Source organism: Delphinus delphis, chromosome 10, assembly GCF_949987515.2.
Source record: "Delphinus delphis chromosome 10, mDelDel1.2, whole genome shotgun sequence".
Lineage (NCBI taxonomy): Eukaryota > Metazoa > Chordata > Mammalia > Artiodactyla > Delphinidae > Delphinus > Delphinus delphis.
This window is the reverse complement of record NC_082692.2, coordinates 15,769,652-15,797,287: the sequence shown is the minus strand read 5'-3', so window position 1 is coordinate 15,797,287 and position 27,636 is coordinate 15,769,652. Positions and strand designations below refer to the sequence as shown.

Genomic DNA, 27,636 nt, shown 5'->3' with positions numbered 1-27,636 from the left:
GCCTTCAGTTGGATTTGAAGCTGGAAGCCATGTGGATGACAATGTTAGTTCTGCCCCAAAGTTACTGGCCCCCTGTTTGGTCGGATTCTCCACCAACTAATCCGCGGCTCTGTGGCTCCTACCAGCTCCCAGGAAACTGCTGATGCAAAGCTTTGGGCTTGGTTACCTGGTGAAGCCTAGAGATTGACACCAACTCAGTTTTCTTTGTTTTTTGTTTTTTCCTACCCATCTGATTTCCTGCTTTCCCGAAAGCCTTCTTCATCAGCGAGCATACAACAGTTCTTGGAAAGGATCAAGACGTTTATGATTCTCAAAACCTATTAATCAACTAAAGTTTTCCAAGTGCCAGTGATACACTTGGGTGTCTGAGGACAGAGAAGCGAAGGGGCCAGGTACCTCTTTTTAGAACCGGTTCTGGCAAAAGCTGATCAGAATGCACATAACTGTAGCGCCGTTTCTTACAGGGGTAAAAAGAATTCACAATCCAAAGGGCCGAACATTAATGGTCAGAAGCTAGCAGTCCTAGTGTCTGAGCCTGTGTGACACAGACCATGTCAGATCAGGGTGTAGGAAACTATGTCTTGCCCACAGGCACGTAAGGAGAAAAGGAGGCTGGGTGCTGGGGTGCTGGCTGGGAGCCCCGGGGCGTCCTTGGGCTTCGAGCCCCTGGCAGATTAACCCTTTGCCGCAAGGACTGCGAGGGAGAAGCCTTGCAAGGAAAGTGCAGGAAATCTTAGCCGGCGCGGGGACCGGGAGGGCCGCGGTGCCGACGCTGCGACGGAACCAGAACGGGGTGGGGTCAGGGTGCTCCCTAGCGCAAGGAGCCCGCCAGGGTGACCGGGATGGAGGTCGTTTCTTGTGGCGGGGAGGGAGGATGGGGAGCTCGGGCGAAGTAAGAGCAGAGGATCCTCCCGCCCCCGGGGCCGCGCGCCACCAGGCGCCGGGCTAGGCGGCGGCGTCCTTGTCGTCGCTTTCCCTCTCGGGTTGGCCCGGGCAGGGCGGGCCGGGTGGCGCTCGAGGGCCGGGCTCCGAGTCCGCACTTTTCCTCCCTCCCTTCCTCCCTCCTCCCGGGCAGTCCCGGGCGGCCGGGCCAATGAGCGGCGAGAGGAGGGGAGCGGGAAGCAAACGCTCTCGGCCGCAGCCCTCCTGCCGCGCCCGCGGCCACTGCGCCAACGCCAAGTTTGCGCCCCGAGAGTTTGCGCTGGGTCGCGTCCTCCGGCTCGCCGCTCGGTCCCCGCGAGCCAGGCGGCCGCGCGGCCCTCGGGACAGCCACCCGCGCGCACTCGGGCGGGAGGACGCCGAGCGGGGTGGCGCGGCCTGGGGCCGGGGCTGCCGCCTCCCGAAGATGCAGGATGGCAGCAGAGCCTCCTCCCAGCCTCTCCTACCGCACCACGGGCTCCACCTGTCTGCACCCGCTCAGCGAGCTCCTGGGCATCCCTCTGGACCAGGTAACGGCGGGCGGGCGGGCGGCCCTCGGCTGGGGCGAGAGCGCGGGAACCCTCCAGGAGCCGGAGCGGGCGTGAAGCCTGCGGGGGTGTTGGTTGGGATGTTATCTACCTCCGTCCCCGCCCCCATAGCAGATTTCACTGCTACAAACTAGACAGGTGGAGTTTTGTTTGTTGGCTTTAAATTGATGTTTTTCTCCTGTGAGTGTGAAAAAAATTGGTATACCTTGCACAGAAGGTTCGAATAAACTTTTTTGTTTTGTTTGAAGTTTTGGGTTTCCTCGTTTCCTGTAACCCAGGGCTAAAACATTCTGATAAATGACTCAAGTGTTTCTTTCATCAGTGTAGTCAAGTCTTTATTATTTTTAAGTTAGATGAAACTACTTAGAAACTGAACCTGAGTGATCTATATGCAAAAGCCTGTAGCTTTTGAATGAGAGACCTGGGTTTTCTGCAGTGAGGCTTGTGAAATCGGGTTGACAGTTATTTTGTACCACCTGTGATCAACATCGTCAAGGGAGGAGGGACACAGGATGCTGTGGTTTTCCGAGGGCCTTAGGTTATTCAGTCAGTCTACCCTCGGGGGTCCAGGCTCCCTAGTAGGACGGGTTAGTGGGAGAAGAGAGGCACTGTTGCAGGTATTTGGACTGTCCAGCAACTGTCTGCTACCATTAAAACTGAAAATGGCAGCAAACAACAGTAATTCCAGGTAAGAAATTTTCCCAAGGGTTGAGGCTATCTTAACCTCTTTTCTTGTCTCCTTAGGTGCTGCAGGCTAGATAGGCCCTGTATTTAGCAGTGAGTCAATAAATATACAGTTGACCCGCGAACAACACGGGTTTGAACTGCATGGGCCCACTTATATGTGTATATTTTTCAATAGAAAATACTACAGTACTGTACCATCCGAGGTTGCTTGAATCCACAGTTTCCGAGGAACCACAGATACAAGGGGCCGACAGTAAATTATAGACAGATTAACCCCTATGTAGTTCAAGGGTCAGCTGTATGTTATTTAAATGGAATTGGGTAAGGCATGCTGGAGGACGGCCCACTAGTGATCTTTTAAAAAATTCTTCTTTCCTTCAAACAAGAGTATACCTGCTGCTCTTTCCACTCACATTCCCTCAGCAACGAGGAAGTGAGACCTAGATGTTTCCCGTACTCAGATGCTGTTTACTGAGCCACCCTTCCACCTGGCTCCCTCTGAGGATCTGATTCAGAACTCCACCTGACCTGACTGTCGGCCATCAGTTGTAAAATCCAGACGGTCAGGAAATTGGGAGAGGTATCAGCTGCTAACGCCTGTTCTTGTAGTGAGAGTGTAGTGACTGCCAAGGACCTGCAAAGGCAGAAATAATAGCAAATTCTTTAGCCCTGAAATGAAATATAACTCAGAGCTGAATTTCCTTCAGGGGAGTTCGTTGGTACTTACCCCTCTACTCTCCATCACAATTTATTTTAATTGCATTTTCCATTTTCAGCAATTCAGCACAGCTACAGAGAAGAGGAATCCAGGGAGGTTTTTTGTATGGAAAGAGTTAGATTGTTAATGAATCCCAGAGATTGACGACTGAGAGGTGCCTAGGATGATGTTATTAAGTGCTTTGTAACTGCATCCACCCTCATCTTCCATCTCCTGGATTTCTGGCAAAGGAATTCTGGCTTTAATTTATAAACAAGAACAAGAGAGCCTGTGGGATGTTTAAGGCTGGAAGGAAGGGATTTCTGGGATGAACTGAAGGAAAAATGTGGGCGATAGGCAAGGAAGGAGCACCTGTGATCTCTTAGATCTTAGGAAACCCCACTGCCCTCCAGCAGGGTCAAATCTAAGCAACTCTCAGTGGAAGAAGCACTGAAAGGGCAATGCCCCAGCTGGCTCATTTCAGGCCGAGGGAGAATCCCAAACCATAAATAATGTGGTTTGAGGCTAAACTGTGGCTTGAGAGTTTGGAAGCTTGATGTGTTTTTCTCCCTCGCACTTTCAGGGGCTTTTTAGTTGTTAGACTGACTTGGGAGTAATTTGTGCTCTGCCAGAAAACTTCCTTTATGACTGCTGGCTGGTATTCTACCCTCCTGGAGCCTCAGAGTCTTCACGTGTAAAATGGGAGATGACAAAAAGACCTACATTTTGGAGCCGAGACATTTTATATAGATATGAAATGCCCTACAGTCCTTGTATCAGACAGGGTCCTGGCAGGAAACAATTCAACTCAATGGACGGCAATGAAGAAACTTTGATGAACTACTTAGAGAGGTGTGGGTGGCATTAAGGGAACCAATAAAGGAGGTTCAGGTACCAAGACCTGGGCAAGGGAAAGGGAAGAAAGTCCTCTTGCCAGGATACAGGGGGGAAGTAGAGAGAGAACCTCAGCCCTTCTGCTCCCCATCTCCTGGCCTTTCCGTCTCTTTTTTCTTGCGGTACGCGGGCCTCTCACTGTTGTGGCCTCTCTCGCTGCGGAGCACAGGCTCCGGATGCTCAGGCTCAGCGGCCATGGCTCACGGGCCCAGCTGCTCCGCGGCATGTGGGATCTTCCCGGACTGGGGCACGAACCCGTGTCCCCTGCATCGGCAGGCGGACTCTCAACCACTGCACCACCAGGGAAGCCCCCTTCCATCTCTTGCAGTGGCCCCCAGTGGGTGGCTGGCCTGGGGCACCTGGGCGATGTGGTCTGCAGGGGCTCCCCCTGGGGCACAAAATTGGGAAGAGAAAAGTGGAGCCAGGTCTGGAGGACAGTCCTAGGGTGAGAGCCCAGTCCTTGATACATGTTTGCTCCTGGCCCATTAAAGAGTGACTTTTTATTGGCCTTCGATTTGCTAACAGTGATAAAACATTAACCTCACGTTGTCCAAGTGGTTCTTCATATGCCACTTAAAGATAGTGAATCCTTTTCTTAATGTCTTAACATTTCACACGTATATTTTTAATTTCTGTATTGATTGCACTTGTGAGAATGTCTTTGGCTTCTGGGTCTCCCTGTGTCAAGTTGTTTATTATTTGCAAAACCTGAAATATCTGTTGAGCATTCTACTATGTGAGTGAAGAACTCTTTTTTTAAATATTTTTACTGGAGTACAGTTGATTTAAATGTTATGTTAGTTTCAGGTGTACAGCAAAGTGAATCAGTTATACATATACATATATCTACTCTTTCTTAGGTTATTTTCCCATATAGGTTATTACAGAGTATTGAGTAGAGTTCCCTGTGCTATACAGTAGGTCCTTATTAGTTATCTATTTTATAAATAGTAGTGTGTATATGTCAGTCCCAATCTCCCAATTTGTCCCTCCCCCAACCCTTTCCCCCTGGTAACCATGTTTGTTTTCTATATCTGTGACTCTGTCTTGTAAATAAGTTCATTTGTACCATTTTTTTTAGATTCCACATATAAGCGATATCATATGATATTTGTCTGACTTACTTCACTCAGTATGACAATCTCTAGGTCTATTCATATTGCTGCAGATGGCATTATTTCATTTTTTTTTTTAATGGCTGAGTAACATTCCATTGTATACATGTACCACCTGTTCTTTATCCATTCATCTGTTGATGGACATTTAGGTGGCTTCCATGTCCTGGCTATTGTAAATAGTGCTGCAGTGAACATTGGGGTTGCATGTATCTTTTCAAATTATGGTTTTCTCTGGATATATACTCAGGAGTGGGATTGCTGGATCATATATATGGTAGCTCTATTTTTAGTTTTTTAAGGAACCTCCATACTATTCTCCATAGCGGCTGTCTTTAATTATTTTTCATCTGATTCTTCCATTTATCTGTTCTGTTAGCTTATGGGGGGAGCCTGTGTGCAATTGTGACTATACTCAGGAAAAGTCTATGGTTTTAGTTTCCAGGGACTTTTACTAGCCTGGCCTCCTCCTAAAGATGTTAAATGCAAAATCATCTTATTTAATTAGAGACTAGAGCACAGCAGTTCAGATCCAGAGTATAGGAAATGGATGACTTGGGGCCTTCACAGGTGCCTCACAGATGAGTTTGATGAAAACTGCGTTTCTAGAATGAGTTTCTTTCGAGCAGATGTGGAGCTCGGGCAAAGAACTGAGGATGACTATTTTGTTTGATTTTTTTGTTTAAATCATCTGCTCATGCCCTCTCCACTCGGTTTTGGTCGTGGGGTATGGCATGATCTGTCTTTAAACTATCCTAGCCTTCGAAGTTTGCAGAGTTGACTCAGCTACCAGGATAGACGCGGTAATACTGACGTTCCTAATTTGTGTGGTACACGGTCGTATCCTAGGAGCTGTGCAAGAGGAGAAATTCCTGGCTTTAAGGAATTTGCAATTTGGTGGTGGGGAACTCTGAGTGCCAGGAAATGATTTTTGAGATTAAAGCAGTCCAGGTTTAGGCCTATTTATGTAAGCTTGTGTTACAGTTTAAAAGGCAAGATCAGTGAAGACCAGCTCTGAAGGCCTGACCCTCTCGACTTATGGTGATATCAGCAGTGGGTTTTGATGACTCCACCGGGGCCTCTGACCACAGTGTCTGTACCTGCCTGGAGCTTTCAGTCACCTGGTTGGTTCTTTTGCCTATTCTTGGAAAGCCCAACCCTCAATTTTCTCTTCTTATCTAAGTCTTGCCCTTGGTTAAAAGCCCAGCTCACATTCCACAGTCATTATTAAATCAATTAAATATTTATTTAACACTAGTAGTACCAGGTCTTAAAAAAAAAATCAAGGTTCCTATCTTTGAAGAGTTTATACGCCCATGGAGGAGACAAAAGACCTATAGAAGTGCTATGTCCTCACAGACCTATGTAGGTACTAATAGAGGTTTGTAGGTGGTACCTTAGTGAAACAGAGAAGGGAAAGCCACAGGACACCTTGGACTCTTGTGGAATTTACTGTTTACCTTTGACACGGTTTATATTTGACACTTGACACAAAATGTTACCTTATTTTGTTAGGTATCCTGCCTGGTTTATAATACTGAGTTTCAAACTAATTTAAAGTCTCCTTGAAGTCTAGGTTTTCTCTATCCTGGTATTCCAAGCAAGTAGTAGCGTGCTCAACAAATGCTTTTCATTAGTAGCAATATATGCCAGTGCTGACGATATACATGATCAGACTTTGATACAGAATCTTCTGTTTTTAAAGTGGAGAGAGATGGATCTTTGTGGGAGGGGTGGGGAGGGTCCTCTACCGAACATTCCCCCTGTGGGTGCTGCCTCCAGGCTGTACTCTTGGGTTTCTGACTTGAACAATCTACTCTCCACCCTGGGGCTTTCCAGCTGACCCCAGGCTCAGGATGCATATGGCAGGTCACAGAATGTCCATCCTGCAGAGAGCCACTTCATTCATTTTTTTGGCCTACAAGGCTAGGTCTCCTCTCCCCACTTAATTTCCCTTTCACTGTCTGATAGTGAAATCATCGGCTTATGGGAGGAGCATCATTTGGTTAGACTACAAACAGCAAATACTGAGTTTCTGCCATGTTCCAGGAATTCCTGGGACTGGGTGAGGCTGTTATCATTCAAACATGAATAAAATAGGGTCCATCCTCGAAAAACTCATTGTTGGGTGGGGTGGGGACACAGAAGTCAACCAATGTTGCTCCTGTGTGGTGCCTGGACCTGCAGCATCAGCCTTGAAACTTGTTAGAAAAGTTATTCTCTGCCTGGCACCCTGTCTGCTGCTCTGGGCACAGACCCAGCCAGCGGGGGATTTCATGAGCCCTCTCGGTGGTGCTGGGATGCCCCAAAATTTGAGAACCACTGCTGTATGCAGATAAATGGGATACAAATTAATTAAGCGCCGTGGAGGCGGGTGAGGTGTGGTTGTCAGAGAGCATCTCACAGGCGGGGAGGACCACGAACTGGGTCTTGAAGGCCGAAGAGGTATTTGTCAGGCAAAGTGGGTAGAAAGAACAGCACATACAGAGGTGGGGAGGTGTGAAACTGTGCACTTCGTTCAAGGAACTGAGTCCACTGAAGTGGCTGGTGAGGCTGCCCTTGTGAAGATTTTGGGACTCCAGGCTGGGGAGGGAGGCAGGGGTCACATCATGAGGAAGCTGGGAGGCTCTGGTGAGGTGTTTGTACTTCACCCTGCAGAGACCAGGGGGAAGCAAACTATTTCTGTAACGGGCCAGACAGTAAATATTTTCGGCTTTGCAGGCAGTACAGCCTTTGTTGCACGACTCAACTGTGCCATTGTGCGGTGAGAGCAGCCATAGACAGTATGTAAATCGTTGGGCCTGGCTGTGTTCTCATGAAACTTTATTTATGGACTGAAATTTGAATTTTATGTAATTTGCACATGTTGTGAAATTTTCTTCTTTTGATATTTTTTTCCCAACCCTTTAAAGATGTAAAAATACGTAGCTAACATGCAGGCCACACAAAACAGGCAAGGGCTGGATTTGGCCTGAGGACTGGAGTTTGAGACCCCTGTTATAGATAATTTTCTGTCTATATGATGATATTTGTCGGATGGACCATCATCAGTATCTATTGCCAAATATGCTTCTGGGATTTGACTCAGACCTAGTGAATCCAAATACATTTCCGAGTGACAGGGCTGCCCAGGTGATCCTTGTGCTACCTGAAGTTTAGAGGCATTACTACCGTCCAAGGGAAGGCGTTGAAGGGTTTAAGATGTGAAAGGATTTTCATTTTGTGAAGTGGGGCGGGAGGTCCTGGCTGAAGGAGGCAGGGATGGAGCAGGGGTTTTTGACAATGAGTGGATGTTTGGAGTAGTCTTAATGGGGGAGCAGAGAAGGAGCGGCCTGGGGTCAATTTAATGGGTTGCTGAGTATAATCGACGCACTGAAAATCAAAAATTTCAGGATTGGTGCCAATATGTGGTTTTTGTCTTTCAGCAGCTCCTTGTAGGAGCAAAAGTAAAATAAATCGCTGGACGTTTGCAGGGAAGGTTGTTGGAACGTTAAGAAGTAAGGGTGTTGAAAGATGCTGACAGGTAGCTGGAGGTGATGGCAGTGAAAAGGGAAACATTTGGAGATTGGAGGGACTTTGAGGGGCGGGTGCAGGGGAAGTGAGAGAGCCGGGGGCCAGGGTATTTAAGATGAAGATTCCTAGGGAAGCTTCCCTGGGCAAGGATGAAAGTCAAGGTGTGGCCATGGGAGAAGGGGTGAAAGTCGACTCAGTTTAGCAAGTTGAGGAACTGGGGAATTTGGTTGATCGTCCTAAACATTGAAGCTGCCTAGGTGACTGGGGATGTGAAGTGGAGAGAAAGACTCTGTGCTACCTAAACTCTCCAGGAATGTGGAGGTAGATTGGTAGATCCTGACAATGAAGAAGGACCAGAGAGGGTATGACAGGCTCTGCTATCAGGCAGTCAGCCAGCCACTCTCCAGGGCGCATCTCATTTAATGTTAGGACGCAGAGTGGGGTCTGGAGGGAGGTACTTCCTGGCTGGAAGGACGGTGCCTCTCAAAGGGCGTTGGAAGAGCTCTCTTAGCCCCTTTATCAAAGGAGGCAGCAGCTGAGCCTGTTGAGCGGGGGTCAGCCTGCTCTGTTCTTTCAGTCCCACCACCCCCTGTTCCCTCCAACCGCCATCCTAGGGCCCAGTTCACACTTGGCACTACTTAAACACTTTATTGAATAAATACAATACCAAACAAAATGCATTCAAATGCTTTCTAAAGAAGTCAATTTTAAAGGTCTTTCCATTCAGGTTAATGACAAACACAGTAAAGGCAGATACGCTACTTTCACATAATTGGCTGATTCTATACAGCACTTATATCTTTTAGTCCACAAGTATATTCTTAAATGACAGAAGGATGGTGGAAGAAAAATGGTCCAAAGCAGCAATGGGGGAATCTGGAAAAGCAGTGACTTTCTTCTCTCTCCTTGCCGTTTGTGGTGGTAAAATGGGAAAGCAGACACCTGGGGGCGGACAGTTCTCCCTCAAGGCTAAGAGGGAGGGAGAGAGCTGGGAAGACACCGAGGCTTCCGGGAGCAGAGCAGACTGAAGGCTTTGAGGAGGACCTCGGAGCCCATGACTGCAAGCCTGCATGCCGGGCACAGGAGGCTCAGGGATGAGCGGCGGGGTGCTTGGCAGGTAGAGGGGTCCCTGGGGGCCCCAGAGTCCTGGTAAGGCCGCGGCCAGCGACTCACCCTGGGCCTTGTGGTCTTTCCTGGAGCTGCACACAAAGAGGGTGGGCAGCCTGGGAGCTGGGCAGGGCTCGAACCCAGGACTGCCTCTGCAGACTTTGCTCGTAGTCACTGCCCTGCATCCCAGCCGCTGCTTCCCTGGGCGCTGTACCATCAGTGCAGCGGATGAGTTCTTTCCTGTGCCTCAGATCCACTGCGTCGTTCACACCTTCCAGCTTCTGCTCACACTTTTCCCTCTGCCTGATATTAGTCCTCATCCTCATCCTCATTTCCTTTTTCATCCCCTCCTGTCTGCTCTCTGGAACCCTGGCCTTGCTCTCTCCTCTCCCCTTATAGATCATCCCCCCGCCTCCCCCAGGGCCAAATGGATCCGATTTTATTTTCTTTTTTTCTCCATAGCACTCTCTCCATACTGTATGTGCTTCTCTTTTTGGTGGGAGAGATTATGTTTATTGACTTTGTATATGCATATCTACTTGTCTGCATATTGGTTATGTGTGTGTTTCTGTCTTTTTTAAAAAATTGAAATATATAGTTGATTTACAATGCTAGTTTCAGCTGTACAGCAAAGTGATTCAGTTATATGTATATTTTTCAGAGTATATTCCATTGTAGGTTATTACAATATATTGAATATACAGTACATATATTCCCTGTGCTATACAGTACATCCTTGTTGCTTACCTATTTTATGCGCAGTAGTTTGTATCTGTTAATCCCATACTTGTAATTTATCCCTCCCCCCTCCCTTTCCCCATTGGTAACCATGAATTTGTTTTCTATGTCTGTGAGTCTCTTTCTGTTTTGTATATAAATGCATTGGTATTATTTTTTAGGTTCCATATATAAGTGATATCATGTAATATTTGTCTTTGACTTACTTCACTTAGTAGGATATACGCTAGGTCCATCCATGTCACTGCAAATGGCAATATTTCATTCTTTTCTCCCACATGGTGCCTCTTACTTTATGTCTCAGATATTTATCGTCTTGCTGCCCTGCCTGATTCTGAGAGGCTTCTCTCTGTACTTGCTTATGGAGTACCGGATGCCAAATATTGGGCTAGAAGGGGATACAGAGATTAATTAGGATCTCTGCCTTCTAGGAGGCAAACCAATACGCACTTGGTAAATTACTTTATTACGTGTAAACTCTTGTAAAGCAGTGTGCTCAATGCTCCAGAAAATGTGTACGTGTGGGCCTCAGCACTCCTGGGCCTGTCCTGGGGAAGGTGAGGGGAGCTTCCTGGGAGCTGCTGCTTTAGAAGGAGAAGGGGAAAGTGCAGCGGTGAGGCCAGGTGGGACAGGCAGAATATGCCAGGAAGAGGAAGCTGTTTGAGCAAAGGTACTGAGGCTGAGGAAAGATGACCTTTCTTCTTGGGCAGTGAGTGAGGCTGCATCTTAGTCATCTTGGTATGCTTGTTAGTACGAAGTAAGAACTAAATAAACTTGGTTCCCTTGAAGTGGAATTTTATTTACATAATTTGCACTGGAATGGATGACTAAGTGATGATAAAATTAGGAGCCGGTTCTTTTTACCAACTGGTTAAACCTGTTTATTATTTGGACCCTACACTTCAGATCGAATAGGCCTAATTTCTGATTTGAGAGTTAATTAATGGCCCAATTACTGATAGTTAAATGTGAATCTTGGGTGGTTTAAATATAAAATTCTCCATTCCCGTTTTCATTATGTGGAGTTGATAGATGCATTACCTACCATTATAAAGGCAGATATTAATATCATTTTTTTGGACCAGTTGTCTCAAGTGTGTGTGAACACCATGTACAGTTTTCCTTTTGCAGTTTGAAGTCAAGTCACTTACATACAGAAAGTGCCGTATACCCAAGTACTCCCAAGTGTTTTTGAAGCACAGCCTCTGAATTACATTTATAAAGAAAAATTTCATGGAAAGATTATAAGGAGATACAATCTGGAAATATCTTTTTGTAGCAGCAACTTGTAAAAAGAATTCAGCCTGTGTAATTTAATAACAGTATTTGGTTGTATGCTTTTCAGAAGCTTTCTATTTTAAGTAAGTCAACCCTTTCAGTAAACAAGACAAAGGGAGAACTTGCTGCAGTCTTGTTAATGACAATATCTAGTAGTTTTGCCAGGATAGCAGAAGGATAGAGAATAATCAGCGGGAAAAGTAACTTCAAGTAGTTTATTCGGGTTAAAAGTGTGCTTTTTTAAAAGCCCACTGTCCCATAGGGCTTAGAAATGTGATCATCTGCCACAAGATGAACTCATTAACCCATTTTAGTTAGCCAAAAAATAGGCACTCGGTTAATCATTTACCGTCTTCCTTGTAATAGTGGGGCTCTGCCTATAACTTTGTTATCAGTGGTTAATCATTTTTTGAAGTATGGTTTTGAAAGTCCACACAGCATAAAAGGGGCTCTCAGTGTTGCGTTAGGATTTCTGGCTGGGGGATGGTGCTGGGGATTTTGCAACCATCATATTATTACAGATACTCCATTCTCCAGCCTATTTACCAAAACAACAACACAAAGCTCGGGTTTGAAAGCTTCATTTGAAAAAGGAGCAGGGGTACATTGGAAAAGTTTTGTTCAGAGAGTTCTAACTTCTTATTTCAAACAAGTAATTAAAAAATGAGTGGTTGTCTCCCCCCCACCCCTATTTTTGTCTCATTCATCATTCTGTACTTCTCATTTGAAACAGTCAGCAGAGGTATACAACACAAGGTTGCTAAGGCCTAGAGGAAGTTGCTAAATTCAAAAGTCATTTTGTGAAATTTTATGAAGTGGTTTAACTGTGAGTGTCCCTGGGTTGAGACTTCTTTCCTCCAACGGCTTTTTTTTTTTATCCCTGGCATCATTTTTTGCTCTTTTTAAAAATTTAATTTCATTTATTTTAAATATTTATTTATCTGTAATGTTTTGTGTTTGATTAATTTTTTTGGTTTTTATTTTGTATAAATACAGTTTAAAAAAATGAGTTTTCTGACTAGGTAGCTTATGGACTTAGTATCAAACCACAAGGCAGAAAAGGGGGTATAATGAAAGGTCAGTCCCTGTGGTGTACACCCCCCTCACGCCCCGCCCCCAGTTTGCAGCTGCTCAGATCCGCTCCCCGCTGGTGGCCAGAGGTAGGCGAGGCTTCCATGTACACAGAATCTTTTTGTCTTTTCTGACACAAACGAGAGTGTACGGTTCTTCCACTCTTCGCCTTTTTAAAAAAACTTAACAGATTCATATCTGCATCTACAGAGTTCTTGTGACGTTGACTTCCTTTCTGCCTTTTCTGAGAGTTCTGCTTCTCTGCTTCCAGGAACGGCCTTGTCCTTTAGCAGACGCTGAAAGACGCTGGTGGGGGTGGGTGATGAGTTTGGAGAGGGGTCTCCCACATTGGCATGGTCCCCAGGAACATGGAGAACATGGGGACCACGTTCAGTGGGGCAGGTGGGGCGACGGGATGAGCACTGAGTTCAGGGCGAGCAGAAGATGGGCTTTGCCTCCAATTTCCCTGGGAGGGAGAGCGTACACTCTGGACTTAGGCATGAGGACATTAAAGATTCCCTTTCCCTTGTGCCCCAGGGATGAAAATGGTTCTGCCTCCCACTGACCCGGTGTCAGCGGAAGTTTTGGTCTCTCCGTCTGCTGGAAATGATGCTCTTTAAGCCCAATGCAGCTCTAAAATTCTGTGATTCCAAGATCTTCAACAATAGCAAGGAAGGCTTGGTTTTAGATTGTAAAGAAACACTTCTTGAGGGTAAAGGCCCCCCTCCAAGGCCTTTTCTTTCTCTTTTTACTTTTCAGTGGATGTAGCTAAAAGGATTGTATCTGTATATTTTCCTTTCTTGTTTCTCCCAGTGAAATGAGTGCATTTCCATGCATGTTGGCTGAAGCGAATTGACCTTCAGGGCTCTGGAATCTCTCTTCTTCCACCTCCTCCTTAGAGCAAGGTCAGAACGCCTTAGGAATTTGTGTGCTTTACAATGGAAATAAGACCGTGTGAAAAAGAGCTTCTGTTTCTTGTTTACTAGAGATGTTGAGCTGGTTTCCCTCCCTTCTCAATTCCAAAAGAGAATCGCCATTCATCTTCAAACAGTAAGTGTTAACCTGCCTGCAGGTTACTGAACAAAAGGGAAGCAACTCAATTTGTATATGAAATTCTACTCAGAGAGCTGTTTTCTACACATTGTGGAGGGAAGAACAAGAAGATTTTTCATTTTCTTAATGTGTAGGGTCTGGGGGCGGAGTTTACAAAAAGAGTATAATAAAGGACTATTTTGTAACCTCAGCCTTATCGAGTTAACATTTACCTCAGTTTTATAGTGAGCCTACGTTGCAAAGCTTAAGTTGACTTATGTGTTTATCTTTCTACTGAGGTATTGAGAGCCTTCATAGATATCTTTATCCGACGGCCAGTTTTGTTATCTTAGTTTGAAAGAAGGGCGAAAGGAGGCTATAAACTAAAAGTAATCATTTCATCAAGATACCAGGTGGGACCCAATTTCACTGTCATAACCAATAATGAATTATGCCTGTGCATCTTAGCTAGTGGAAACTGCAGAGAGAATTAGAAAGACAGTAGTGGGCTGTAAAATGATTTAGAAATTGACCACTTACAAGTTTTTAGGAGAGCTGGAAAACCAGCTCTTGTGTGGTTGGCAACCCTCAAACATTTATTAGAGTTATATGTGTCGAGATTTGGTTCTCTGTTGCAGAGTTTCTAGATGATATGGAGAAGTTAGAAACGAGCAGGAAAAATGGTTCTAAGAACAACTGGACTGAAGGTTCCTAAACAAAAAAGGAAATGAACTTGAGTAAAAGAGTTGACAAAAGATGGCAAGAGCCACAGACTGTGGAGTAGCCATCAGTGAGGACCATAAAATGCCGGTTAGGTAACCATGGATGGGGTGTGCCACTGATGCGCCTCATTTCCTGAAGAAGGCCTTGAACTTGATGGCCTCAGAGAAGTCCTTTGTTGTGTCATTTTGTAATTATCCCTCTTTAGCTCGAGGGAAAATACTAAGGGTCTCACCAATATTTCAAGAAGCGACTTGTACCTCATCTAAGGTTTGCCCTTTGCTTCATAATAATAGATCACATTCTATGGTAATTAAAGAAAAACAAACTTATTTTGGAATAATTTAAAATTCATAGAAAAACTGTACTGATAGTACAGACAGTTTTTATATGTGCCTCCCCAGGTTTTCCTCAATGTTAGGTACACTTGTCAAAAGTCAAACATCAACACTGATAGAAAACCATTAAATAAATTCCAGACTTTTTGAATTTCACCCATTTTTCCACTAATGTCCTCTTTCTAGTCTAGGATTCTATACCTTACAATTCACCCATTTCAAGTGTACCAGTCAGTGTTTTTTTTAGTATATTCACCAGGTTGTGTAACCATTGGCATAACCAAGAGAAGTCTCAGGAGACATGACAAGTGAATGCAATGTGGTGTCCTGGATGGGATCCTGGAGCAGAAGAAGGGCATTGGGTAGTAAGGAAATCTGAATAAAGTATGGGCTTTAGTTAATACTAGTGTATCAATATTGGTTCATTAACTATGACAGATGAAACCTTTATATGCTAATAATAAAGGAAATACGTTGTAGGATATATGAGAACTCTCTGTATTATCTTTGCAATTTTTCTGTAAATCTAAAACTGTTCTGAAAAATAAATTTTATTTAAGACATGATGCTTTTTATTTTAAATCAAGGATTGTTAGTTGTGCTATGTCTGTGAACATTGGGACCAGCGTGCTTTTAGAGAATTTTCGAGTCAGAAGAATGGAAAGAAAGCACACAGTTACACTGATATGTGTCTGTGCTTTACTTTAAAGTCAGATTTATTAAAATCATTGCATGCATCTAAGTCACTTTCAGTAAAGATATAAAGGACTTTTGGTTCATCCTGAATCCATCCGGTAATCTTCATGAATGAACAGTTGTTTAGTAAGATAAATATTTCTCTCCCTGTAACATCAAACAGCAGAACCACCCCCGGACAAAACTCTCCAGGCATTTACCATTGCTCAATGAGGTATTTCCTCATTATTTTGACCACAGAAATGCTATTCTGCATCTCAGTTGTCCATTCAACCGGACCATTCTGAGTGTATATTGCTTAAGCCACAAGAATTCACGCGAAAATCTTCTCAAGGCATTATGGAGTGCAAGCTGTAAAAAGTGACTAAATTTTAGACCCAGGCTGTGTAATGAATGTTTGTGTTTCCTTCTGGGTTCTGTCCTGTGAACTTACCTTGCTCTAACATAGTAGGAACAATGCTGGAATAGACTTTGAAGAGCCGGGTTCTAGGCTTAGAGCCAGTCTTTTGTAGATGTGTGACCTTGGACAAGCTATTTAACCTTTCAGAGCCTGATTCCTTATTTGTAAAATGAGCTAATATATATACATGAGGGGTGTTTGTGTATTTCAAATGAGGCAGGTGATCCATAGGGAAGATTTTAGTAAACTGCTCAGTAATTATGTGGATGTTGTTTGCTATCATTTCCCCATCACCACCTTCATCACATTTTTGAAGCTCATAGGGAAAAATGCTTATGTTATAGCACTGAGCTTAAGTGAGGTGAGTGTAGGTGGCATTTGGAGGGGAAGTTGGGCTTTCAGTTAGAATCTGGTGAAGAGTAAGAAAAGACTCGACTTTGGGGATTCTATGGGATGAAGGAATTTCATACTTCAAGGCAGAAAAGATGGGGCAGAAGAAGGCAGTGAGTAAAGAAAGGGGTGACAGCTGGAAAGAAAACTTTTTTTTTTGACTGTAGTGAAATGGGAAGGTGAGGATCCAAGCTGAAACATTAGTAAACTTAGTGAACCCAGGAAGTGAGAAAGAATCTCGCATAGGAATGACTCTTTTTATCAGGTAAACATTACCTGTGTTGGAATCAGATAACGTGAGAGGGAAGGTGAGAGATTTTGAACCTAGTTCCTATGAGGAGGATTACAGAAGGAAGAAGAGGTGTTTAACTTAAAGAAGAAAAGCCTTAGATAGGATATAATAGTAGTTTTCAGATATTTGAAGAATATAATTATGATGTGTCCTCTGCAGAATTAAAGGATGGAAACTTTAGCGAGGTAGGTTTCAATTGTCAGAAATTTCTTATTAATGAGAGTTGTGTAGATAAAAGAATTGATCATCATTGGAGTTCATGAGTCCCCCATCCCAGGCAGTATTCAAGCAGAGGCTGTGTGGTGATGACTCCTATTGTCAGGGTCTACTCCCTTCCTTCCTGATGTCCCTCCCTGCTTGCCCTGAGTTCTTTCTTTATCTAGCTGTCAGTCCACAGTGATCCTAGTTTCAGTATTAATTGACAAGTAAGTCAGTGGTTTAAAGAGTGACCTTTCTCAATGGGCATTTAAAGGTAGAAAGATCCCTAAATGTTAAGCAGTAGAGGAATAGTTAGATTGAATTATGGTATACTCTAGCTGTGGAATTATATACAAGTGTTAGAGAAAATAAAGTCAGATTGAAAGATATTCATCATATTGAGTGAAAAGAGCAAGTTGAAGAACAGTATATATATTATGATCCCATGTCCTGTTTAAATTTAAAAAAATAAAAATGCTCTCTCTTTCATCTATTTATCTATCTGGTTTTGGAATGATAGTCACCAACGTGTAGCTAGTGGTCACAGTGACCTTGACCCTCTTAACAGTCACCCCGATTGCTGCAGAGGATAAAGGAAACTTTAAATTTTTTACATCTGTGTTCTCTTAAGCAAACATAGTATTTGGGTATTTAAAAACATTAAAAGGAAAGATCTTCAAGACCCAAAGGAATGAAATAATTGTGCAAAATATCAGGTTGTCTGGTGGTTATTTTGGGGCTCTCCCAGTCATAAGGCCAATGGGGTTGCAGAGGGGAGTATAAGAGTGTCTTGGCGAACGCAACTTCTCCTGACAGAAATGGAGAAACTGGAAACAGAGGTTGACTAAGAGGTGAACTAATGACTTCTGCTTGAGCCATATTAAGATGAGAGCAGGATTTCAAAAAAGAAATGCCCTGAAGGCAGTGTGAGGCATGAGAGATCAGAGCTGGGGAGATGGAGACTTGGAAGTCATTGGCATGGGTTGGGGTGGGGTGAATGAAACCAGGAAAAGGAACAAACTCACTGAGGGTGGAAATGAGATGAGACCACAGCAGAGACTTGTTCTGGTGAACACTCCCCATTGAACGCCTGTGGAGGAGCCCAGAGAGAGCGCAGCATTAGGAAGGTAATTTAGTAGCACAGAAATGGGTGAGGGTGGGAGGGGTGTTGCAGGGCCCTCAAGGGAGGAGGAGGGTTGAATTTTTTGAGAAAAATATTGTTTGGGATGGTGGAGAAGGCAGTTTTAGAGAAGTGGTGAAGAGGGAAAATGATACAGTGTTTAGGGAAGAAATGGACATATGTGTAGACCATTCATAAGAGGCATCTGATGGCTTTGAAGAAGAGAGATGAGACAATGGCAGGAAGGGCCAAGGGGAGGTTTGTTTTCGGTTTTAAAGATAGAGGGGAGGGCTTCCCTGGTGGCGCAGTGGTTGAGAGTCCGCCTGCTGATGCAGGGGACACGGGTTCGTGCCCTGGTCAGGGAAGATCCCACATGCTGCGGAGTGGCTGGACCCGTGAGCCATGGCCGCTGAGCCTGCGCGTCCGGAGCCTGTGTTCCGCAAAGGGAGAGGCCACAACAGTGTGAGGCCCGCATACCACAAAAAAAAAAAAAAAAAAAAAGAGGGGAGTTATCCATATCTGAAGACAGAAGTGAAGAAATCACAAAACCTGTGGAGAAGAAGTTGACAGAGACTTGATGCAGAGTGGGTTAAGTGTGAGAGGGGACAGGATCCAGCACATGGTCAGCTGAGGACATGGAGACAAGGTCCCCTCTGCACCTGGAAGGGTGGGTGTGGGCCTGAATCACTTCAAGATGGAGACAGGAAGAAGCATGGGGTGCTCCTCCTGAATAGCCTTGGCTTTGGTTCTTCATTTGACTGAAGAGTACCTGGATGAACGTGTGAAAACAGGTTTATCAGCATTTGTTCTTCAGAAAGAGCCGAGTAGATGGGAACCATCAAAAGGGTGGGACGGGGCTCAAAGTATCATAAGGACTTAAGGCATCCTCAGGACATAAGGTGTCATGAGGTGGCTCAAGTTGTCCTTGTTTACAGTGGTCACCATCAGAATCACCTGGGCAACACTTTAAACACAGGGATTCCTAGGCCCCACCCCTGATCTTTCTGAGTCAGAATTTCCTAAGAAGTCTCAGTCTAAGACTGAGGGAGTCTAAAGAATCGACCTACATCAGCGAGCAGGGAGACAGAGTAGTGGAAATCAGTGAAGGAAAACAGAAAAAAAGAATAAAAAGAAATGAGGACAGTTTAAGAGACTTCCAGGACAGCATCAAGCATACTAACATTCACATTTTACTGGTCCCAGAAAGAGAAGAGAAAGAGAAAGGGGCAGAGAACATATTTGAAGACATAATAACTGAAAACTTCCCTAACCTGAGAAAGGAAACATATATTCAGATCCAGGAAGCACACAGAGTCCCAAATAGGATCAACCCAAAGAGGACTACATCAAGAGACACTGTAATTCAAATGGCAAAAATTAAAGATAAAGAGAGAATCTTAAAAGCATCAAGGGAAACACAAGTTACAGGCAAGAAGGGAGTGGCATGATCAAATCGGATTTATCCAAGGGGTACAATATGGTTCAATATTCACAAATCAATCAGTATGATACACCACATTAACTGAAGAATAAAAATCATATGATTGGGACTCGGTGGTGGTCCAGTGGTTGGGACTCCGTGCTTCCACTACAGTGGGCAATGGTTTGATCCCTGGTTGGGGAACTGGGACCCTGCATGCCGTGCAGTGCTGCCAAAAAAAAAAAAAAATCATATGATCATCCTAATAGATGCAGAGAAAGCTTTTGACAAAGTCAACATTCATTTATGATAAAAACTCTCAACAAGTGGGAATAGAGGGAACATACCTCAAAATAATAAAGACCATATATGCCAAGCCCACAGCTAACATCATACTCAATGGTGAAAAGCTGAAAGCATTTCCTCTAAGATCAAGACAAGGCTGCCCATGCTTGCCACTTTTATTCAACTACTATTAGCAGTCTTAGCCACAGCAATTAGATAAGAAAAAGAAATAAAAGGAATCCAAATTGGAACGGAAGAAGTAAAACTGACACTACAGATGACATGATACTCTACATAGAAAATCCTAAAGACACCACCAAAAACTACTAGAGCTCATTAATGAATTTAGTAAAATTGCAGGATACCATTAATGTACAGAAATCTGTTGCATTTCTACATACTAACAATGAACTATCAGAAAGAAAAATTACAAAATTAATCCCATTTATAATTGCATCAAAAAGAATAAAATACCTAGAAATAAATCTAACTAAGGAGGAAAAAGACCTGTACTTGAAAAACTGTAATACACTGCTGAAAGAAATTGAATATGACACAAGCAGATGGAAAGATATACTGTGCTCATGGATTGGAAGAATTAATATTGTTAAAATGACCATACTCCCCAATGCAGTCTACAGATTTAATGTCATCTCTGTCAAAAAACCAATGACATTTTTCATAGAACTAGAACAAATAATTCTAAAATTTGTATGGAAAAACAAAAGGTCCTGAATAGCCAAAACAATCTTGAGAAAGAAGAACAAAGCTGAAGGTCATGTTCCCTGATTTCAAACTATACTACAAAGCTACAGTAATTAAAATAGTATGATATTGGCACAAAACCAGACACACAGATTAATGGAACAGAATAGAGGGCCCAGAAATGAGCCCACACCTAAATGGGAAATTATGACAAAGGAGGTAAGAATTTACAATGGGGAAAAGACAGCCTCTTCAATAAATGGTGTTGGGAATTTTGGACAGCTTCATGCACAAGAATCAAACTAGACTACTCTCTCTCACCGTGCACACAAAAAAATTGAAAATGGATCAAAGACTTAAATGTAAGATCTGAAACCATAAAACTTCTAGAAGAAAACATAAGCAGTGAGCTCTTTGACATCGGTCTTAGGTAATATTTTTTTGGGTATGTCTCCTCAGGCAAGGGAAGCAAAAATGAAAATGAACATATGGGACTACATCAAACTAAAAAGCTTTTTAGGGCTTCCCTGGTGGCGCAGTGGTTGAGAGTCCGCCTGCCGATGCAGGGGACACGGGTTCGTGCCCCGGTCTGGGAAGATCCCACATGCCGTGGAGCGGCTGGGCCCGTGAGCCATGGCTGCTGAGCCTGCGCGTCTGGAGCCTGTGCTCCGCAATGGGAGAGGCCACAACAGTGAGAGGCCCGTGTACCGCAAAAAAAAAAAAAAAAAAAAGCTTTTTCACATTGAAGAAAACTATCAACCACACAGAAAGGTCACCTAATGAATTGGGGATGACATTTACAAGCAGTATATCTGATAAGGGGTTAGTAACCAAAATATACAAAGAACTCAGAAAACTCAATGTCAAAAAACCAAACAACCTGATTAAAAAATAAGCAGATGTTCACATCCCTGTTTGGGTCCCCAAAATGGGGGGGCAGACAATCTGCATAGACATTTTCCCAAAGAAGACATACAGCTGGCCAACAGGTACATGAAAGGATGTTCAACATCACTAATCACCAGGGAAATGCAAATCAAAACCACAGTGAGATACAACCTCACCCCTGTCAGAATGGCTATTTCAGAAAGACAACAATTAACAAGTATTGACAAGGATGTAGAGAAAAGAGAGCCCTTCTGCACTGTTGGTGGGAATATAAACTGGTGCAGTCATCATGGAAAACAGTATGGAGATTCCTCAAAAAAGTAAAAATAGAATTATATAATCCAGCAATTCCTCTCCTGGCTATTTACTCAGAGAAAACAAAAACACTAATTAGAAAAGATATATGCACCCTTATGTTCACTGCAACATTATTTACAATAGCCAAGATATGGAAGTGACCTAAGTGCCTATCAATAGATGAATGGATAAAGAAGATATGGTATATATACACAATGGAATATTACTCAGCCATGAAAATAATGTAATCTTGCCATTTGTGACAACATGGGTATACCTAGAGGGTATTATGCTAAGTGAAATAAGTCAGACAGAGAAAGATAAATACTGTGTGATTTCACTTATATGTGGAATCTAAAAAACAAAACAAATGACCAAACATAGCAAAACAGAACAGAGTTATAGATACAGAGAACAAACAAGTGGTTGCCGGAGGGGAGGGTAGTGGAAGGAGAAAAGAAATAGGTGAGGGAGATTAAGAAATACAAACTTCCAGTTCTAACACATATGTATGGAATCTAAAAAAAAAAAAAAAAGGTTCTGAAGAACCTAGGGGCAGGACAGGAATAAAGACGCAGACGTAGAGAATGGACTTGAAGACATGGGGAGTGGGAAGGGTAAGCTGGGACGAAGTGAGAGAGTAGCATGGACATATATACACTACCAAATGTAAAATAGATAGCTAGTGGGAAGCAGCCACATAGCACAGGGAGATCAGCTCGGTGCTTTGTGACCACCTGGAGGGGTGGGATAGGGAGGGTGGGAGGGAGATGGAAGAGGGAGGGGATATGGGAATATATGTGTACGTATAGCTGATTCACTTTGTTATACAGCAGAAACTAACACACCATTGTAAAGCAATTATACTCCAATAAAGATGTTTAAAAAAAAAAGTTACAGTAACCAAACATGAGTTACAGGTATAAAATTTACAGAATGGGGAATATAGTCAATAGCTATGTAATATCATTGTATGGTGATGTAACTAGACTCTTTGTGGTGATCATTTTGAAATGTATAGAAACATCGAATTATTATGTGTAAATGGAGCTAGCGTAGTGTGATAGGTCAATTACACTTCAAAAGCAAACAAATGATCTCATAGAGAAAGAGATCAGATTTGTTGTTACGAGAAGCAGGGGGTGGAAAGAGGCGGAACTGGATGAAGGTGGTCAAAGGGTACAAACTTCCAGCTGTAAGACAAATAAGTACTAGGGATGCAATGTACCACATGATAAATAGAATGAACACTGCTGTACGTTATATATGAAAGCTGTTAAGTGAGTAAATCCTAAGATTGCGCATCACAAGGAAAATCTTTGTTTCTTTCATTTTGTATCTATAAGAGATGATGGCCATTCACTAAACTTATTGTGATAGTTGTTCATGATGTATGTAAGTCATATCATTACGTGGTACACCTGAAACTTCTGCGGTGCTGTATGTCAATAATATCTCAATAAAACTGGAAGGAAAAAAACCAGACTCAGTCTACACTTCAGGATCTGCCTGGGATGCTAGGAGTCATTTAAGAGGAAGCATGCCTTTCTGGAGCATAAATACTTTGCATATTGTCTGAAGGTTTGTCTGAGCCTTTACTTCTCTGGGGGCTTGTTCTGAATTTTTGCTCCCTTAGGGATGTCAAGTCTTCCATGGTGATCAGGCACCTTGCTATTTCTAAGGCTGGGCTGGCGTTTGTAGGTGTGGATATGTGTTTGGTTGTTTACTGTTCTTAGCCTGCCGTGTCTTGTTCCCACAAAGATTCCAAGGCATTTCTGAGCACCGTGGAGTCCTTTTCTCTAGGTGCTCTTCCAGGTTCACAGGGTTGCCTCTTACGCCTCACACAGGCAGACCTCAGATATCTTGGGGGTTCAGTTCCAGACCACTGCAATAAAGCGAGTATCTCAATATAGCAATTTTTTCTGGTTTCCCGGTGCATGTAAAAGTTATATTTACACTATGCTATAGTCTGTTAAATGTGCAATAGCATTATGTCTAAAAAAACAAATGTGCCCACCTTAATTAAAGAATACCTTATTGCTAAAAAATGCTAACCATCATCTGACTACACAAGGTTGCCACAGACCTTCAATTCGTAAAAAACATTATCTGCAAAGCACAGAAAAGTGAAGTGCAATCAGACGAGGTGTGCCTGTATAGTGTTCCCATTTCACTTTTAAACTTAGGTTTTCTACCTAAGTAGAAACAAGTTTCTTCCTTTCTTGACCTGACTTATGGAAATTCTTCTTTTTCTGCTTATTCTTTCACATTAATTAATCCAGGAGTCTAACTCTTAGTGCCGAGACTCTCTTTTCTTCCTTCTTGCCGAAGGTAGAGATTGCTGAACCTCTTCTGGTGTTGTAAATTGTTTTAAATTTGTAAAATAAGAATTTGGAACTATTTTTGTAGGGGAAGTGGGAAGAAGAAAGTGAGCTCTATGGAACCATAGTAGACATTTGCCCCGGAGAACACTCCCCATAAACTGTGGAAGAGCCGTTTAGGTGCTTGTACGAGATGTGATCCCTATATTTTGTTATGGAATTTTCAGAATTATCCTGACAATTATTTTTTTCCCTTCCTCATTTTAAAGACGAGCAGATCTAGGCTCATTAAGATTAGATCACTTGTCCAAGGACACCCGAGCTAGCTGGTGGCAGAACTGGTTGTCTGACACCAAAGTTGATGCTCTTTCCTATATGGCATGCTTACTATTTTGTTCATATCTTCAGAATTAATAAAAGGTGGCCATGGTGAGAAGGCTAGACCTCTGTATTACATGGTCATTGCACACAGAGTTGCTGTTGGTCGGTGTTTAAACATTCCAGGAAGCTTGGGAATCCTCTCTTATGTCTCAGAAGGACGTTATATTCGTATCTGAATGAACAAGTTGTGACGGTCCAAGATGTTTTAGCGGAAAAACGTAGGAAGGTATTTTTATCCCAAAGATGTTTAGGTTTGAAATAAATGTTTCCAACCAACTTGGTAAATAGTTTTCTAACCATATTTACAGGCTGCAGGTTTTGCTTAAAACGGAGTGGCTTATGCTTTGCTTTCCACATGTCAGAGTGTAGAACTTGTTTAATTAACTAGAAATTAGTCATCGGGAATAACTCAAGGTTCTATGTTTTTTCTTCTGAATTTCTGGTTAGTTTATTTACTTTCAGAAGTAGATGTTCTCTTTCTCATGTGGTTTTCTTAAGTCCCAGACTCAGATAGAGTTAAAAAGCCTTTACATTGTCCAAGGTGTACCTTTGATGGAATATTCTGATCTGTGCTACTTCTTCAAAGGTTCCGCCAGGGCTCTGGTTCAAAGTGATGGCATTTCAGTCTGGCCTCATTGACCCTCCAGATTCAGGCCCGGCAGCCAGCCAGGGAAGAACTTGCCCGGCAAACTTGCTTCAAAGAGCAAGTGCTTATCTGTTCTACACAGGGTCACACTATTGCCTCTCTGTTTCTCATTCCCTTACCCTAGGCTGTAGGAAGGGTGGTGAAACTCAGGACACGTGGATTTGTAAGTGGTTGGACCTGGAGAATGAGGACAGTAGGAATAGGTATGCTAGAAGCGTCACTGAAGATGGAACACTTGTTGGTACAGCCACTATGAAAAACAATGTGGAGGTTCCTCACAAAACTAAAAATAGAATCACTGTATGATTGAGCAATCCCACTTCTGGGTATATTTACAGAGGAAACGAAATCACTATCTCGAAGAGATATCTGCATCCCCATTTTCACTGCAGCATTATTCACAATAGCCAAGACATGGAAACAACCTGTGTCCAATGACAGATGAATGGATAAAGAAAGTGTGGTTTGTATATGTACTATAGAATATTATCCAGCCCTCCCCCCCCCCCCCCCCCCCCCCCCCCCCCCCCCCGCAACCAAAAAAGGAAGTCTTACCATTTGTGACAACCTCGATGAACCTTGAGGGCATTATGCTAAGTGAGATGAGTCAGATACAGATAAGCACTGTATGGAAGCTTCCGGCAAACTCCAGCCCTCTTACCCACATTTCCTTCCTCCCAATCATTTATTGATGTACAATAGTAGTTAAAGGCAGGGAGTCAGAGCTGGTATTAACTCCCTGTGAGGGCAATTGGCTAACCCTCCCTGCATTTTAAAAAAAAGTTTTATTTTATGTTGGAGTATAGTTGATTAACAATGTTGTGTTAGTTTCAGGTATACAGCAAAGTGATTCAGTTATACATGTATCTATTCTTTTTCAAATTCTTTTCCCATTTAGGTTATTACAGAATATTGTGCAGAGTTCTCAGTGTTACATAGTAGGTCCTTGTTGGTTATCTGTTTTAAATATAGCACTGTATACATGTCAATCCCAAACTCCCAGTCTATCCCCCCTTCCCCCCAGTAACCATAAGTTCCTTCTCTAAGTCTGTTTCTGTTTTATAACTAAATTCATTTGTATCATTTTTTTAGATAATGCATATAAGTGATATGATATTTGTCTTTCTCTGTCTGACTTACTTCACTTAGTATAATAATCTCCAGGTCCATCCATATTGCTACAAATGGCATTATTTCATTCTTTTTAATGGCTAAGTAATATTCCATTGTATACATGTACCACGTCTTTTTTTTTTAACACCTTTATTAGAGTATAATTGCTTTACAATGGTGTGTTAGTTTCTGCTTTATAACAAAGTGAATCAGCTATACATATACACATATCCCCGTACTCCTCGCTCTTGCGTCTCCCTCCCACACTCCCTATCCCATCCCTCTAGGTGGTGGCAAAGCACTGAGCTGATCTCCCTGTGCTATGCGGCTGCTTCCCACTAGCTACCTGTTTTACCTTTAGTAGTGTGTATATATCCATGCCACTCTCTCACTTCGTCCCACCTTACCCTTCCACCTCCCCATGTCCTCAAGTCCATTCTCTACTTCTGCATCTTTATTCCTGTCCTGCCCCTAGGTTCTTCAGAACCTTTTTTTTTTTTGTAGATTCCATATATATGTGTTAGCGTATGGTATTTATTTTTCTCTTTCTGACTTACTTCACTCTGTATGACAGTCTCTAGGTCCATCCACCTCCCTACAAATAACTCAATTTCATTTCTTTTTATGGCTGAGTAATATTCCATTGTATATATGTGCCACATCTTCTTTATCCATTCATCTGTCGATGGACACTTAGGTTGCTTCCATGTCCTGGCTATTATAAATAGAGCTGCAGTGAACACTGTGGTACGTGACTCTTTGAATTCTGTTTTTCTCAGGGTATATGCCCAGTAGTGGGATTGCTGGGTCATATGGTAGTTCTCTTTTTAGTTTTTTAAGGAACCTCCATACAGTTCTCCATAGGGGCGGTATCAATTTACATTCCCACCAACAGTGCAAGAGGGTTCCCTTTTCTCCACACCCTCTCCAGCATTTACTGTTTGTAGATTTTTTGATGATGGCCATTCTGACCGGTGTGAGGTGATAGCTCATTATAGTTTTGATTTGCGTTTCTCTAATGATTAATGATGTTGAGCATCCTTTCATGTGTTTGTTGGCAATTTGTATATCTTCTTTGGAGAAATGTCTGTTTAGGTTTTCTGCCCATTTTTGGATTGGGTTGTTTGTGTTTTTTGATATTGAGCTGCATGAGCTGCTTGTAAATTTTGGAGATTAATCCTTTGTCAGTTGCTTCATTTGCAAATATTTTCTCCCATTCTGAGGGTTGCCTTTTCATCTTGTTTATGGTTTCCTTTGCTGTGCAAAAGCTTTTAAGTTTCATTAGTTCCCATTTGTTTATTTCTGTTTTTATTTTCATTTCTCTAGGAGGTGGGTCAAAAAGGATCTTGCTGTGATTTATGTCATAGAGTGTTCTGCCTATGTTTTCCTCTAAGAATTTTATAGTGTCTGGCCTTACATTTAGGTTTTTAACCCATTTTGAGCTTATTTTTGTGTATGGTGTTAGGGAGTGTTCTAATTTCATTCTTTTACATGTAGCTGTCCAGTTTTCCCAGCATCACTTATTGAAGAGGCTGTCTTTTCTCCACTGTATATTCTTGCCTCCTTTATCCAAAATAAAGTGACTATATGTGCGTGGGTTTATCTCTGGGTTTTCTATCCTGTTCCATTGACCTGTATTTCTGTTTTTGTGCCAGAACCATACTGTCTTGATTACTGAAGCTTTGTAGTATAGTCTGAAGTCTGAGAGCCTAATTCCTCCAGCTCCGTGTTTCTTTCTCAAGATTGCTTTGGCTATTCGGGGTCTTTTGTGTTTCCATACAAATTGTGAAATTTTTTGTTCTAGTTCTGTGAAAAATGCCATTTGTAC

The 27,636-nt window shown here is 42.9% G+C and overlaps 1 protein-coding gene across 1 annotated transcript in view; it reads left to right on the top strand.

The window, feature by feature from the left end:
• Nucleotides 1–1,200: 1,200 nt before the first annotated feature.
• The window catches only part of MBOAT1 (membrane bound O-acyltransferase domain containing 1), a 113,610-nt gene continuing 87,174 nt past the window's right edge, over nt 1,201–27,636 (top strand). The window contains exon 1 of the mRNA XM_060021575.1: nt 1,201–1,448. Coding sequence (XP_059877558.1) covers nt 1,353–1,448 — 96 coding nt within the window. The 5' untranslated portion in view covers nt 1,201–1,352. The remainder of the gene's footprint in view (nt 1,449–27,636) is intronic.